The sequence below is a fragment of the Trachurus trachurus genome, assembly GCF_905171665.1.
Source record: "Trachurus trachurus genome assembly, chromosome: 8".
Lineage (NCBI taxonomy): Eukaryota > Metazoa > Chordata > Actinopteri > Carangiformes > Carangidae > Trachurus > Trachurus trachurus.
In genome coordinates, this window is record NC_139905.1 from 3,758,468 (window position 1) to 3,772,046 (window position 13,579).

General features: G+C 40.4%; 1 protein-coding gene across 1 annotated transcript in view; it reads right to left on the minus strand.

Annotated features, from left to right (window-relative positions):
• Positions 1 to 3,608: 3,608 nt before the first annotated feature.
• LOC310989422 (calpain-15-like) overlaps positions 3,609 to 13,579 on the minus strand; it is a gene marked incomplete at both ends in the record, with an annotated part of 29,496 nt that continues 19,525 nt past the window's right edge. The window contains 7 exons of the mRNA XM_083976486.1: positions 3,609 to 3,786; positions 4,531 to 4,709; positions 6,285 to 6,430; positions 8,569 to 8,807; positions 10,385 to 10,546; positions 11,354 to 11,506; positions 12,589 to 12,714. Of these exons, the coding sequence (XP_083832612.1) occupies positions 3,609 to 3,786; positions 4,531 to 4,709; positions 6,285 to 6,430; positions 8,569 to 8,807; positions 10,385 to 10,546; positions 11,354 to 11,506; positions 12,589 to 12,714 (1,183 nt within the window). The remainder of the gene's footprint in view (positions 3,787 to 4,530; positions 4,710 to 6,284; positions 6,431 to 8,568; positions 8,808 to 10,384; positions 10,547 to 11,353; positions 11,507 to 12,588; positions 12,715 to 13,579) is intronic.

Sequence of the window (13,579 nt, forward strand, 5' to 3'; positions counted from 1 at the left end):
CACGAGCCAACTGATGTTTTGGTTTGGTCTGTGACGTCAAACGCGTCATCGGCACCAGACCGACACGCCCCCAACCACAAGGGAGAGGAAGTGGGGCTTTTATTTTGGAAACGTTCTTTTGTTTTTGTTTTTATCACGGAAGAAAGTGATTTTTATTATTATTACCCCCAAAATGTTTTATTTGATTAAAAAAATAATTTTTAAATTATGTTCTCTGAGCCTAAAACTATTCTCTCTTTTTAAATTAATATATATGAATTTATAAAAACCTCACACTAAAAAGCAACATTTTAAAATTGTAGGTTTTTTGTGTGTTATATTTAGTAGTTATTATTTGGTAGCATCTCTACTACCGAATAGGCTACTTCAATAAAAATTCTTATTATTTATTCATTAATTTCCCTTGTCTGCATTTTGTCTGCTCATAGTTCAACACCACCAGAGGTGTGAGCTCTTTATGAGATTCATGCAGTTTTTATCTTGCAGCCAAAGATTTTTATCTGGGTGCATCACCAGCCTGCCCTGGCAGCTTCAATAAATACTTCAATAAAATTAACTATCCATTGTTAATAAGTGAAGAGTAATCACTAAATATATAGTTCACATATAGCCTCATTTTTTCCTGTAATGAAAAACATGCAGTGGCTAAAATATTAATATCTGAACTCTATCTTACATGTTATTCACTTATAAATGCTTTTATTTTGTAATGTGAATAATTATTGCCTCCCAGGTTAACACAGTGAGTGACCAAATGTATAAATAGCATATAATATAAATATATTTACATCCCATATTATTACACATAATATTTACATAGGTATTGGTAAACATGACATTAGAAACACTGTCAGTAATAATATCTAAGCTTCCTGAATACTGATGATTATACATCTTATTTATTGACTAAGTGGAGGAACACACAGGAAACAGTGAGGCTCAAACCTGGAAGTGAAAATATAAATATAACATGAATCACAACAGAATAGTTCTTCTTCTGTCTCCATCTTCCTTCACCCTGTAAATATATGAGAGATAAGCCGGAGATAAAGAGCTAAACACATTTTAATTAATCGACCAAGCATCATCACAGCTTTCAAACATTTGCATAGTTTTTTAAAATCTTCTCTCTAACAACATGACGGTAGTTTTGGATTCATGAGCATAAAATATTTACTTCCATTCATTGTGCAAGTTTTTAAAACGTCTCCTCTGGATTCAAACACCACGAGTATCCAGCATAGTTTATTAAAGTTGATAAAGTGCTAATGCAACCACACGGCGAGTCTCTGCTGCGTCTCTAAAACTAAAACACTTTATTTATTTAAACGACCTACGTGTTACAAATGTGCAGTGAGACTGAATAACACTGAGGAGATTAACACTGTGGTTGGTGTTACACCTTGGCAGCCATGTTGGAGCCACACCGCTAACTAACATAATCATAATAATCATAATAATAATAATATAAGGTCTATTCATCTACCACCAGTGCAGGCGGCGCAGTCAGACATGTAAAGTGCATCATGTGATCGTCTCTTCTACGTGTTTTCGCCGTCATCGTACTCTACATGTGTCGGCTCGAGCAGCTTCTTGTTTTTGGACGACGGACGTTTTCTCGGAGGTGAAGCTGCTCTGAAGACAAAAACTACAAACATTTCACTGCCTCGTTCATCTGTCACGTGGTTTCCAGTCCTGAGCTGGAACACATAGTTTTGTTTTGTTTTTTTGCACATATGAGAACAAAATAAAACATTTATTGAAGAGATAGTTCAACATTTAGTCAGATCGTCCTCTCACCATAATCCCTGTAGTCAAAGCAGTAGGTTCATTACCTTTAATTATCGGTGCATGTTGTTTTGAGATCGGCGGGGCAGAGACGTGAGCTGCTCAGTGAACACAATGGAGGTGAACGGTGTCAAACTCATCAAATACACAATCCAACAACTCCACAACGCTCTGGTGGACAAGTTGTGACCTGCACATTCACCACGCTATGAGATAATCAAGTAACATTACGACACATGCAGCAAATACTCGAAACACTGGTAACCCTTTAATTTACAGGCAGTTAATTACGTGCAATGTCAAAAAATAGCCTAGAAATAACAATTAATTGCATCATAGTCTAGAAATAACGGTCTATTTCATAGCAATGTAGAGAAATATAGCCAAGAAATAATGATTGATTGCATAAATATCACAGAAATATCGGTTAATTTCAAGGACTTGGTGGAGAAAAATTCTGACCTTTCCCAAAAACATCAAAGCACAAAAAGCATTTGTAATCTTTTGCCTTTATGGAAAACATGACATTACTATGAAACTGACCGTTATTTCTAGGCTTTTTCTAGACATTATGACACAATTAATTGTTATTTCTTGACATTACCACGAAATTAACGGCCTGTAAATTAAAGGGTTACTGGAACTACCTGCACTTTTGAAATCCCTCCGCCCAGCAGCCGTGTCTGGAATGTAGTTCCGGCTGCATTTCCCTCTAAAACAACTCTGTCTTGAAATGTTACATGATTATCTCATAGCGTGGTGAATGTGCAGGTCACAACTTGTCCACCAGAGCGTTGTGGAGTTGTTGGATTGTGTATTTGATGAGTTTGATGAGGGGCAGTAGGGGACCTGTACCGTTCACCTCCATTGTGTTCACTGAGCAGCTCACGTCTCTGCTCCGCCGATCTCAAAACAACATGCACCGATAATTAAAGGTGATGATGAACCTACTGCTATGACAGGTTATGGTGAGAGGAGGATCTGACTAAATGTTGAATTGTCCCTTTAAGAGTGAGCGCTTTATTTTGGTAAACTGAGTTCGGGTGATGTGGTTTGAGGAACCTTCAGAATAAAATCCTGGAGATAAACACGAGTTGTTTCGAAATGTTTTTGATCCCTCCTCTGTTGCTCACCCTGAGGTTTCTCCTGTTGTTTCCATGGAGTTTTTCCTCAGTGGATGTGAGGGATTAAGGACAGAGGATGCTGTTATGATGCTGTGTAAAGCCCTTTGAGACAAACTGTTGGTAAAAACGGGCTATACAAATAAACTTCACATGATGACCCACAATTCTGGATGTCCAGTGTGTGCAAAAAACAAAGATTTTTTCCTTTACTAAACTATTCTTTCACATTCTCGTTGGTTTTGTTTTGTTTATGTCTCTTCATGCTCTGCTTGCTTTTCTGCAGGAGGTGGAAGACGTTGAGTGTTTCACAGGGTTTGAGGGTGTTTACAGATGTTTATGTTCTACAGGCATAAAATAAAAGCTACTGTTGAAAAAAAAAAACGTAATTAAAGTGCTCCAGGAATGTGTATTATGTTGTGTTTGTGTTCTTGTGGTGTGGCCAACTTTTTTTTGCACTTTGCAGCTGCACCTGAATAAAGCAGCAGAAACAACCATGTTTCATAGGGAACTACTTTTGTCCACCAAAGAAATAGTCCCTGTGGAGGAAGGAGACAGAGATGCGTCCTGTCAGAGTCAGTGAGATGTTTCAGTCTCAGAGCAGCTCTCAGTTTGTACAATATGATATGATGTAAAACAGTCCAACACCGTCTCACAGCTGTCGGACCCGATCCCGATCCCGGTCCCAGAGGTCAGAGGTCAGAGCGGTCGAGGCTGGTGCAGACCGGCCGTCTCGGGGCTCAGGGCCGGACTGTGCGTGGCCTTGGAGGGACTCCAGTTCCCCAGAGACGCCTGCACGGCCTTACGGTGAGCCAGTCTGTGTGTGATGGAGAAGCCGGCGTTTCCCTCCAGCTGAGACAAAACCACCAGCACCTGTCTGAGAGGGAGAGAGAGGGAGGGAGGAAGTCACATGACTGAGCACACACACTTCACAGAGAGAGGTTTAAAGGTCCAGTGTGTAATAATCGTCAAGATTTATTGGCAAAGTCTGAATATACTACCCATGAATGTATTAGTATAAGTGTATAATCGCTATAAAATAAAATCTGTTTGGTTTTCGTAGCCTTATTCTTTTATATCTAGCTGCAAACTAGAATCTGAACTCTGGATGTCACGGTTTTCCTCCCATTTTACACACAACAACCTGTAGGCTGTTAATGTTGCAGACATTAAAATAGTTTAATTGGACGTTTCTGTGTGGTATTAAGCTACATTCGTTACATTTAGATTGAAAGGATTGAGTTAAGTAAGAATTTATTTAACTTAATGACTGTATTCTCATATTTATTAAGACTTGAGGTGCAGTTTTTAGACCTCTGACCTCATCTGAGCACTTTAAATGGCATAAGTGGGTAAATTTTGTCTCCTTTCAATATTAAATTTATATAGAAAAATGTTTAAAGAATTTTTTTGGTTGTTAAATTGATTATTTTGTTGTTTTGAAGTGACTCAACGCGATACAGCTTCAGCAGCGCGCAAAAAAAGTTTCACTGAACGAACCCCGTCGGCTCGGTTTGGCAGGTTTAAAAAAAAGCCAGAGGTAAAGATGTGTTAGTTGGCCCTCGGGCTGGATGTGTGTGTGTGTGTGTGTGTGTGTGTGTGTGTGTGTGTGTGTGTGAACCTGTGCAGCGGGGGGATGCTGTCGATGGTCTTGAGGCTGCTGCGCGTCGACACCACGTTGAAGCTGTCGCTGCAGTCACACGACACGTGCAGGTGGTGACGGGGATGACGGTTCTCCACCATGACGATGAGCCCGGCCCAGCCGTGGGTCAGGTAGTAGCAGGTCATCCCCTCCCGGCCCTACACACACACACACACACACACACACACACACCACACACACACCACACACACACACACACACACACACACACACACACACACAGTGTAAAAAACAGTTAAAGGGAAACTATGTAAACTCAGTTACTGTACTTTCCAGACTATAAGCCGCTACTTTCTTTCTTTTTTCTCTGCTGCACCGTGACACAAACGCGCTCCGTAACCCGTAATCTTTTGTTCATGATGGTTAAGACTACACAAACACACACGTCGTAACATCGTATATGTTATGTAACATTTTCCACCGCTCCATTTATTGATTTTTCACCAGCTTCCTTGTAAACAAATGCACATGGAGGAGAGGAGCGGAACCAGAACAGACTGTCACAGTTCCCTACTGTCTTTCTGTGTAAATATCTCATGTTACAACATGAAAACCTCCCTCTTATATTCAAGTGTGGCCGATATATGTATTTTCTTTTAAATTTTAGCTGGTACGGCTTATACTTATAGGTGGCTCTATAGTCCGGAAAGTACGGTAACTTTAAATGTATTCACTTTCAAACTTTTTTGTAGACTTCTTTGTCTGTTTACGATGATGATGTTATTGTAAATATCATTATGATTTTGTCTTTATTTGTTACTTCGATAAAGACTTCAAGTATTTCATGTTCACAAAACACCATGAATAAGTAGAAAAAGCATTTCCTGAAGAAAATGCAGGTGAATAAATGAAAGTAGCTGAAGTTATGGCTTTAAAAAAGTGTTGAAAATCCTGCACATTTATACTGGAATCTAAGTCTGGAGTCTCCTCCTCTGTGTCTCTAACCCTCCTCTCCTCCATGTGCATCTGTTTTCAACGAAGCCGGTGAGAAATCAATCCATGGAGCGGTGGTGGATAAGGTTATTTATCATCTACCATGTTACCATGTGTATATCTGTGTAGTCTTATCTGTCATCAACAAGAGATTACAGGTTACGGGTTAGCGCGTTACGTTTGTGTGGCGGTGTCGCCATGGAGACGAGAGCTGGGACACCGGGTCGGAGGCTCTGATCTTACAAGGTTGGTTTTCAGCCAAGAGACGCTCCATTCTCCCTGCAACTAGTTACTAGTCACTGATTTAAAGGGATAGTTCAACATTTTGTCATATTGGCCCATTGCCATAATCCCTATAGTCATAGCAGTAGGTTCGTTACCTTTAATTGTCGGTGCAAGCTATTTTTAGAACGGCGGAGCAGAGCCGTGAGCTGCTCAGAGCTACGCTACGGAGGCTCATTATGGGATTTCTTGGTTCCCCTCATCAAACTCATCAAATACACAATCCAACAACTCCACAAAGCTCTGGTGGACAAGTTGTGAGCTGCACATTCACCACACTATGAGATAACACAACGTTACCAGACAGAGTTGTTTTAGAGGGAAATTCATGCAAAACCGCTGATGCGCGTTGCCTTCAAGGACAGTTTTTCGGCAAACAGTGTCTGTATTTCCCTCTGGTTTTGTGAATAAAAAGTTTTTGCAGCATAAAAACACAGAAGAACATGAACATGACTCCTCCTGCTGAGCCTCTGTGTTTATCGACGTGTCACTGTCACCTCGTGTCTCTCTCCTTTGGTCTCCGTCAGCTGGACGATGGCGTCGGCGATGGTGGTGTTGGACGCCGTCACCTGCTCCACCATCACCAGTCTGGAGCTGTAGACGGCCAGCGTGAAGCCCGGAGCCTCGGCCCGGCCCCCGCCCGCTGGAAACACACAGCTACAACACTTAGACAGTGTCCCACCGAGGGAGGGGGGTTAAAACCACTGGACTACAACACATCTGGGTAACCCTTTTAATTTACAGGCTGTTAATTACGTAATAATGTCAAGAAATAACAATTAATTGTGTCATAATGCCTAGAAATAACAGTCGATTTCATAGTAATGTATAGCCTAGAAATAACGATTGATGGCATAGAAATAAAATATCAGTCAATTGCAACGACATCTGGCCTTTCCCAAAAAATCCAAAGCATGAAAAGCATGTGTAATCTTTTACCTTTATGAAAAACATGACATTACTGTGAAATTGACTTTTATTTCTAGACATTATCACGTAGTGAACAGCCTGTAAATTAAAGGGTTTCCCACATCTACAGGTCGGTGCCGTTAATGCAACAAGATGATTAATAATCGATCATCTGAAGTCACCGCAGCTGTTCAAAGTTAATAATTTTGAGGATTTATTCTTGTATTCAAATTAAAATGTGTTTACTTTAGGTTGTGTTTGTTTTGCTCTCTTTGGTTTAGGAGGCAGGTGATGTGAGTGTGCTGTCAGTCTTGTTTACATAAAGTCTTTGGATCAGGTTTCAACTCTTCTTTTGTTTGAGAAAGTTGTTTAAAATGATGAAATAAACACATAAAGCCTCATGCAGCAGCAGCAACAATAGGGACTTTAAACAACGGCGGATTTTGCGACGGCTACGGCACCCGGAAATAGATCTTATAGCCGGCTGATCTACTACGGGGAAACAAGCGATCTCACGTAGTCACTACAACGCCTGGTTCAGATGAGTGGATTACATGGTTCTCATTGTATTTTTGAAATGAAACGTGTTCTCCAATTGATAGTGACACACTAACCTATACATTACATGTTTCAGCAAAACACATTCTGAAAATGTAAAGTATGGAAAGTTGACATGGTAAATCTAAATTCTTAGATTTGTTCACATCATATAATAGCAAAAACCCTTATTCTGAAATTAAATTGCCGTCTAAGCATAGAGCAACTCCTCTCTGGCCCTTTTGAGAGACATTTTGACATGACAGCCGCAGCAACTTGCTTAACGACTACTACGGATTTGACAGCTAAGGCACCAGCGTCAGGAGAGATTTATTTCCGGATGCCGTAGCCTTCACAAAATCCGCTGTTGCTTAAAGGGATAGTTCACCCAAAATTGAAATTTCACTCATTATCTCCTCCCCCTCATGTGGACTAAGGGCTGGGAGAAGTTTCAGAGTCCTCCGTGGCTTCTCTGAGTTACAGGGGGTCTCGGCGTAGCACTGCATGTCCATATAACGGTTGCAAATGGATACCAACTGTCTTTCGTACCAAAAAGACACACCAAAAAACATCCAAATACCTCCATGCTGCTGAATTCGAATTCGTCCGAACCGGGAAGAGGAGCTTTGAGAAGCTTCCGCTACAAAACAAGCTTGAAATATAGACATATTTAATTTTTTTCGGGACAATTTCTCATGTCGGGGCTTCAATACAAGAGGGACATTACATACGAGCAGCATGGAGGTATTTGGATGTTTTTTGGTGTGTCTTTTTGTTACGAAGACAGTTGGTATCCATTTGCAACCGTCATATGGACATGCACTGCTACGCCGAGACCCCCTGTAACTCAGAGAAGCCACGGAGGACTCTGAAACTTCTCCCAGCCCTTAGTCCACATGAGGGGGAGGAGATAATGAGTGAAATTTCAATTTTGGGTGAACTATTCTTTTAAGTCACAAGACATCAATGATGACAGACTGGGACTAGACTAAGTGGCAGAGGGATACGACCACGAGGCGGCTCTACGTTGCTTCCTGTTTCCTGTTTCCTCTCACCAGCAGTTACCCAGAAGTCCCTATTACAACCTTCATGATGGAGGAGTTTCTGCAGGATCAGACTTACAGTAGTTTCAGACACGTGCTCCTACTAACATGGAAACTGGTTGTGTTTTGTTCGACCTGTAGAGAACTGCTGCTGCTGCTGTTGTTTTGTAGTTACTTACTACCTTTAAAGGACGATTCTGGGTAAATCCAACCCGTGGCTCTAGTTTCTAATATTTTAGCTCTAACAGACTGAATGTTTAGATTCAGACAGGAGGTGTGTTCATGTGTTTACCTGCTCCCTCTGTGCCGCTGCTGCTGCCGCTGCTGCAGCTGTGCCAGTGGTTGAAGGCGCAGCACAGCGCTGCGTACTCGCCCGGCTCCAACATGACGTCGCAGCCCACGAACCGGCGGACGGAGCGGCGGCTGTGAGCGAGCAGACGGCCCAGAGCCAGAGTCCCGCAGCCGTCGTAGGAGGCGCGGAACACCAACACACACAGGTCCAGGAGGTGACTCTCCGCCGTGTCCCAGCGCCTGAGGAGGAGCAGGGAGATCAATACCCGATCAATACCCGATCAATACCAGATTAATACCAGATTAATACCAGATCAATACCAGATCATTACCAGATCAATACCAGATTAATACCAGATTAATACCAGATCAATACCCGATCAATACCCGATCAATACCAGATCATTACCAGATTAATGCCAGATTAATACCAGATCAATACCAGATTAATAGCAGATCAATACCAGATTAATACCAGACCAATACCAGATTAATACCAGATCAATACCAGATTAATACCAGATCAATACCAGATTAATACCAGATCATTACCAGATCAATACCAGATCAATACCAGATCAATACCAGATTAATGCCAGATTAATACCAGATCAATACCAGATTAATAGCAGATCAATACCAGATTAATACCAGACCAATACCAGATTAATACCAGATTAATACCAGATCAATACCAGATCAATACCAGATTAATGCCAGATTAATACCGGACCAATACCGGACCAATACCAGATTAATACCAGATCAATACCAGATCAATACCAGATTAATACCAGATCAATACCAGATTAATACCAGATTAATACCAGATCAATACCAGATTAATAGCAGATCAATACCAGATTAATACCAGATTAATACCAGACCAATACCAGATCAATACCAGATTAATACCGGACCAATACCAGATTAATAGCAGATCAATACCAGACCAATACGACTGATAACAGATAAAATGAAGTCTGAACTGACATTTCATACAGTTTAATTACTATAATGTACATTTATGTTTTTTAAACGACTTCAATCTTCCTGATCTTCGTCTAAAACCAAACAGAACTGTATTAAAGGGATAGTTCAACATTTTGGCAAATTGGCCCATTGCCATAATCCCTATAGTCATAGCAGTAGGTTCGTTACCTTTAATTGTCGGTGAAAGCTATTTTTAGAACGGCGGAGCAGAGCCGTGAGCTGCTCAGAGCTACGCTACGGAGGCTCATTATGGGATTTCTTGGTTTCCCTCATCAAACTCATCAAATACACAATCCAACAACTCCACACCGCTCTGGTGGACAAGTTGTGAGCTGCACATTCACCACGCTATGAGATAATAACACAACGTTACCACACAGAGTTGTTTTAGAGGGAAATTCATGCAAAACCACTGATGCGTGTTGCCTTCAGGGACAGTTTTTCATCAACAGTCTCTGAATTTCCCTCTAAAACAACTCTGTGTGGTAACGTTGTGTTATTATCTCGTAGCGTGGTGAATGTGCAGCTCACAACTTGTCCACCAGAGCGTTGTGGAGTTGTTGGATTGTGTATTTGATGAGTTTGATGAGGGAAACCAAGAAATCCCATAATGAGCCTCTGTAGCGTAGCTCTGAGCAGCTCACGGCTACAAAAAATAGCTTGCACCGACAATTAAAGGTAACAAACCTACTGCTATGACTATAGGGATTGTGACAATGGGCCAATTTGACAAAATGTTGAACTATCCTTTTAAATGAATATTATTTGTGTTGATGTAATATTTAGCGGCGCTGACCTCTTGTTGTGTCACTCCGTGCTCCTACCTGCTCCCCTGCTGGAACAGCGCCAGCTCCACCGACGTCCTCTCCAGAACCGTGATGGACACCACCGTCACCGGGACGTCGGCTCCTCGGGGGAAAACGCCCGGGACACGGAGCTCCTGCCAGTCGGAGTGGATCTTACAGATGTCGACCGAGTCAAAGTACCTGACGGAGACAGACACACACAGAGGTTCTTCTGTCTTTTACATCTCCAGGAGACAAAGTGAAGCCTCGTTAAAGGGACATTGTGTAACTTCTCCTGTTATCTAATCACGAAAATCGATTATTTCGTTCAAAAGTACGTTTTTCAGAGATCTAATAAACATTTCTTCAGGGCTGAAATCATTCGTTTTATTTATTTATATAATCAAACCACTTATTCCATCTCTTCAGACATTCTGGTTCTTGATTTCTGACTCTATATGTAATTTTTTTCCATTTCCAGAATATTGTTTACAGTTAATTTCCAGTTGTTAAAAGAAGGTGAGATAGATTTGAGAAGAGAACTGAAGAGAACAAATTTGTGTATGTATATATTGTATTTTTGTTTCTATTTTATGCCTTTTTTTTTTCTCCAACTGTCTTTGTCCCACCCCCCCTCCCCTTTTATTATTAATACTCCCCTTACTATTATTATTATTATTATTATTATTAGACTACTATTATTAATATTATTATCTTATTTTTATTTTTTATTCTTATTTTACTTTTTATTTTATTCATTTATTTTTCCTTTGATGTTTTTCACAAAAAAATGTCATAAATGTTGCAGGAATGTTCCAGTGACTGATAAGATATGTGCTGGAATATGAACTTTGATGGCTGTCGTCCGTCTGCCATCTAACCGATTTCAAGTGAATGCAGCATGAAAAATACGACTGAGTTGCTTGCGATCTACAACCGCACTGCTAGATGGGAGGAATTCCTACACAATGCACCTTTAACCCATCGACCAATCAGCCGTCGGTTTACCTGATGAAGTCCCAGAAGTCCATCCAGAAGAGTCCGTCCTCGGCTCTCTGGGCGCTCAGCTCCCTCTTCAGCGGCGGCGGCCAGCTGGGCCAGTCGTCGGCCCACGGTCCGGTCCAGGAGAACCGGCCCCACGGGTTCCTCAGCTGCAGCAACCTGGACCAAAGGAACCAGGAGAACAGGTCGTTTCCTCCCATGAGACCACTCTTCCCCTTTCAGAATAAAAGCTCACAATATCCTGATGATTTGCCTTGAAAAAGTCTTGATAGCCCTTGAGCTTTTCCACATTTTGTCACGTTACAACCACAAACTTTAAATGTATTTTATTGGGATTTTATGTGATAGACCAAGAAAAAGTAGAGCATCAATGTGAAGTGGAAGAAAATTATTCATGGTGCTCAAGATTTAAAAAATAAAAATCCGAATACTGTGGCGTGCATATGTATTCAGCCCCCTGAGTCAATACTTTGTTGAACCACCTTTCTCTGTCTTTTGGGGTTTGTCTCTAGCAGCTTTGTACATTTACAGCTGCAGTTTTTTTTTTGTTTTTACATATTTTTATTGTTTTTTGTTATACAAACATACAGCAGATATATCCACAGTAATAACAAAGTATGATTAATTAAAAGAAAAGAAAAAAAGAAAGAAAAATGCAGTTACAGAAGAAAAAAAATGTAACATCAAATGTTTACTTGAGGTGGGGTTAAAGAAGAAATGAAATAAGAAATATAAATGATAATGGCTGCAGAAAAGATTACAGGGTTAGAAGCAGGAGTTAACTGTTGTGCATGTGAGATTGTCTTTGATCTCTGAGTGACTGGCAGACTTTTGAAAATATGGCAACAGCTTCAGTTTTTGCCCTTTTTTCTGTGCAGTGACGTTCAGGGGTAAAAAATCACATTAACCAGGTGAGAGAAACACTTTAAAGAGCTGTTATTTTAAAAATACATATTTCTATATTGGACCCTGAACTGATGTAGTTTTGTTTCATAATCACACTGAAATACTCACTAAAATAACAATATAAGTTGGCATTTTTTTTGTTTGCTCTTATTAATGAAAGAGAACATGCTGCAGCTGATTTTACAATGCAGCACCTGCATCTGCAAAATTGTAACGTGGCAAAATGTGGAAAAGTTGAAGGTGTGTGAATACTTTTGCACGGCTATGTAAATCTGTGTAGTGTTGAAACAAAAAAAAACAATCCTATGCACTTCACCGTGTGTCCTCCTCATCACCTGTGAGAGTCCACGTCCCGCACGTCGAGGACAGAGTAGGCGTGTCGCGGCCGCAGACCCAGAGACTCGTACTCGCTGTCGTCCACCTTCATGTTGCCGCCGCCACACGACGCCCCCATCAGGAAGCTGAGGGAACAGACAGAGTTTATAATATAAATATTTATCAGACATGTCTTTTTACTTATAAGGTCTTATTATGAGGAAAGCATTCCTGCTCACCTCAAAGACTATTTCACCACAAACTCTCAGGTCCACACTTATTCAACTCGTCGAGCGTTAGATCTGCATCCTCCAAAATGTGTTACAACCAGGGGTCAATATACAATACGGTACAGTGGTGTCGAACTATGAATACATATTCCCACTTAGCAAAAAAATGCTCATCTGTACAAGGTTATACAGTAGGATGTCTGAAACACCATTTAATTTTTGTTTTGTAAATGGAACTGCTCTGGCATAAGTAATGGCTGTACTGACATGACACATTTTTTATCTTCTTCTGTAATCTCCTTGAAATTATTTCTTGTTTGTTTTATTTGGTTTGTTCTTTAGTAGATGTCTTTTGTTTGTTTCTTAATTTTTAAATTGTACTCTTTATGGTTATTCATATATTTCGATTATTATTCTTTTTGTGTAATTTCCTTGTACATTTTCATTTATTTCTATGGTCTATATACTTCTGATTGTTCATTTGTATATTTTGTTTTCTTTATTATAATATTATATTTTATTGTTAACTATAGGTGGAGGCACCTGATAAGCTCCTTGAGTTTTTGCCTCTTCCTGCACTTTAAACAGGGTTCCTACAGCTTAAGCCAAGTTAAATTTAAGACTTTTTAAGACGTTTTTAATGCCACTTGAAATGAAATTTAAGACAGACTTCACATTAAACACAAAAGCAAAAAAAAAGCAAAAAAAAACGTCACCACATACATAGGGTTAGGGACAATTTTACCCACTTTCCTATGTGGTCCAAGGTAAAGCAACTGCT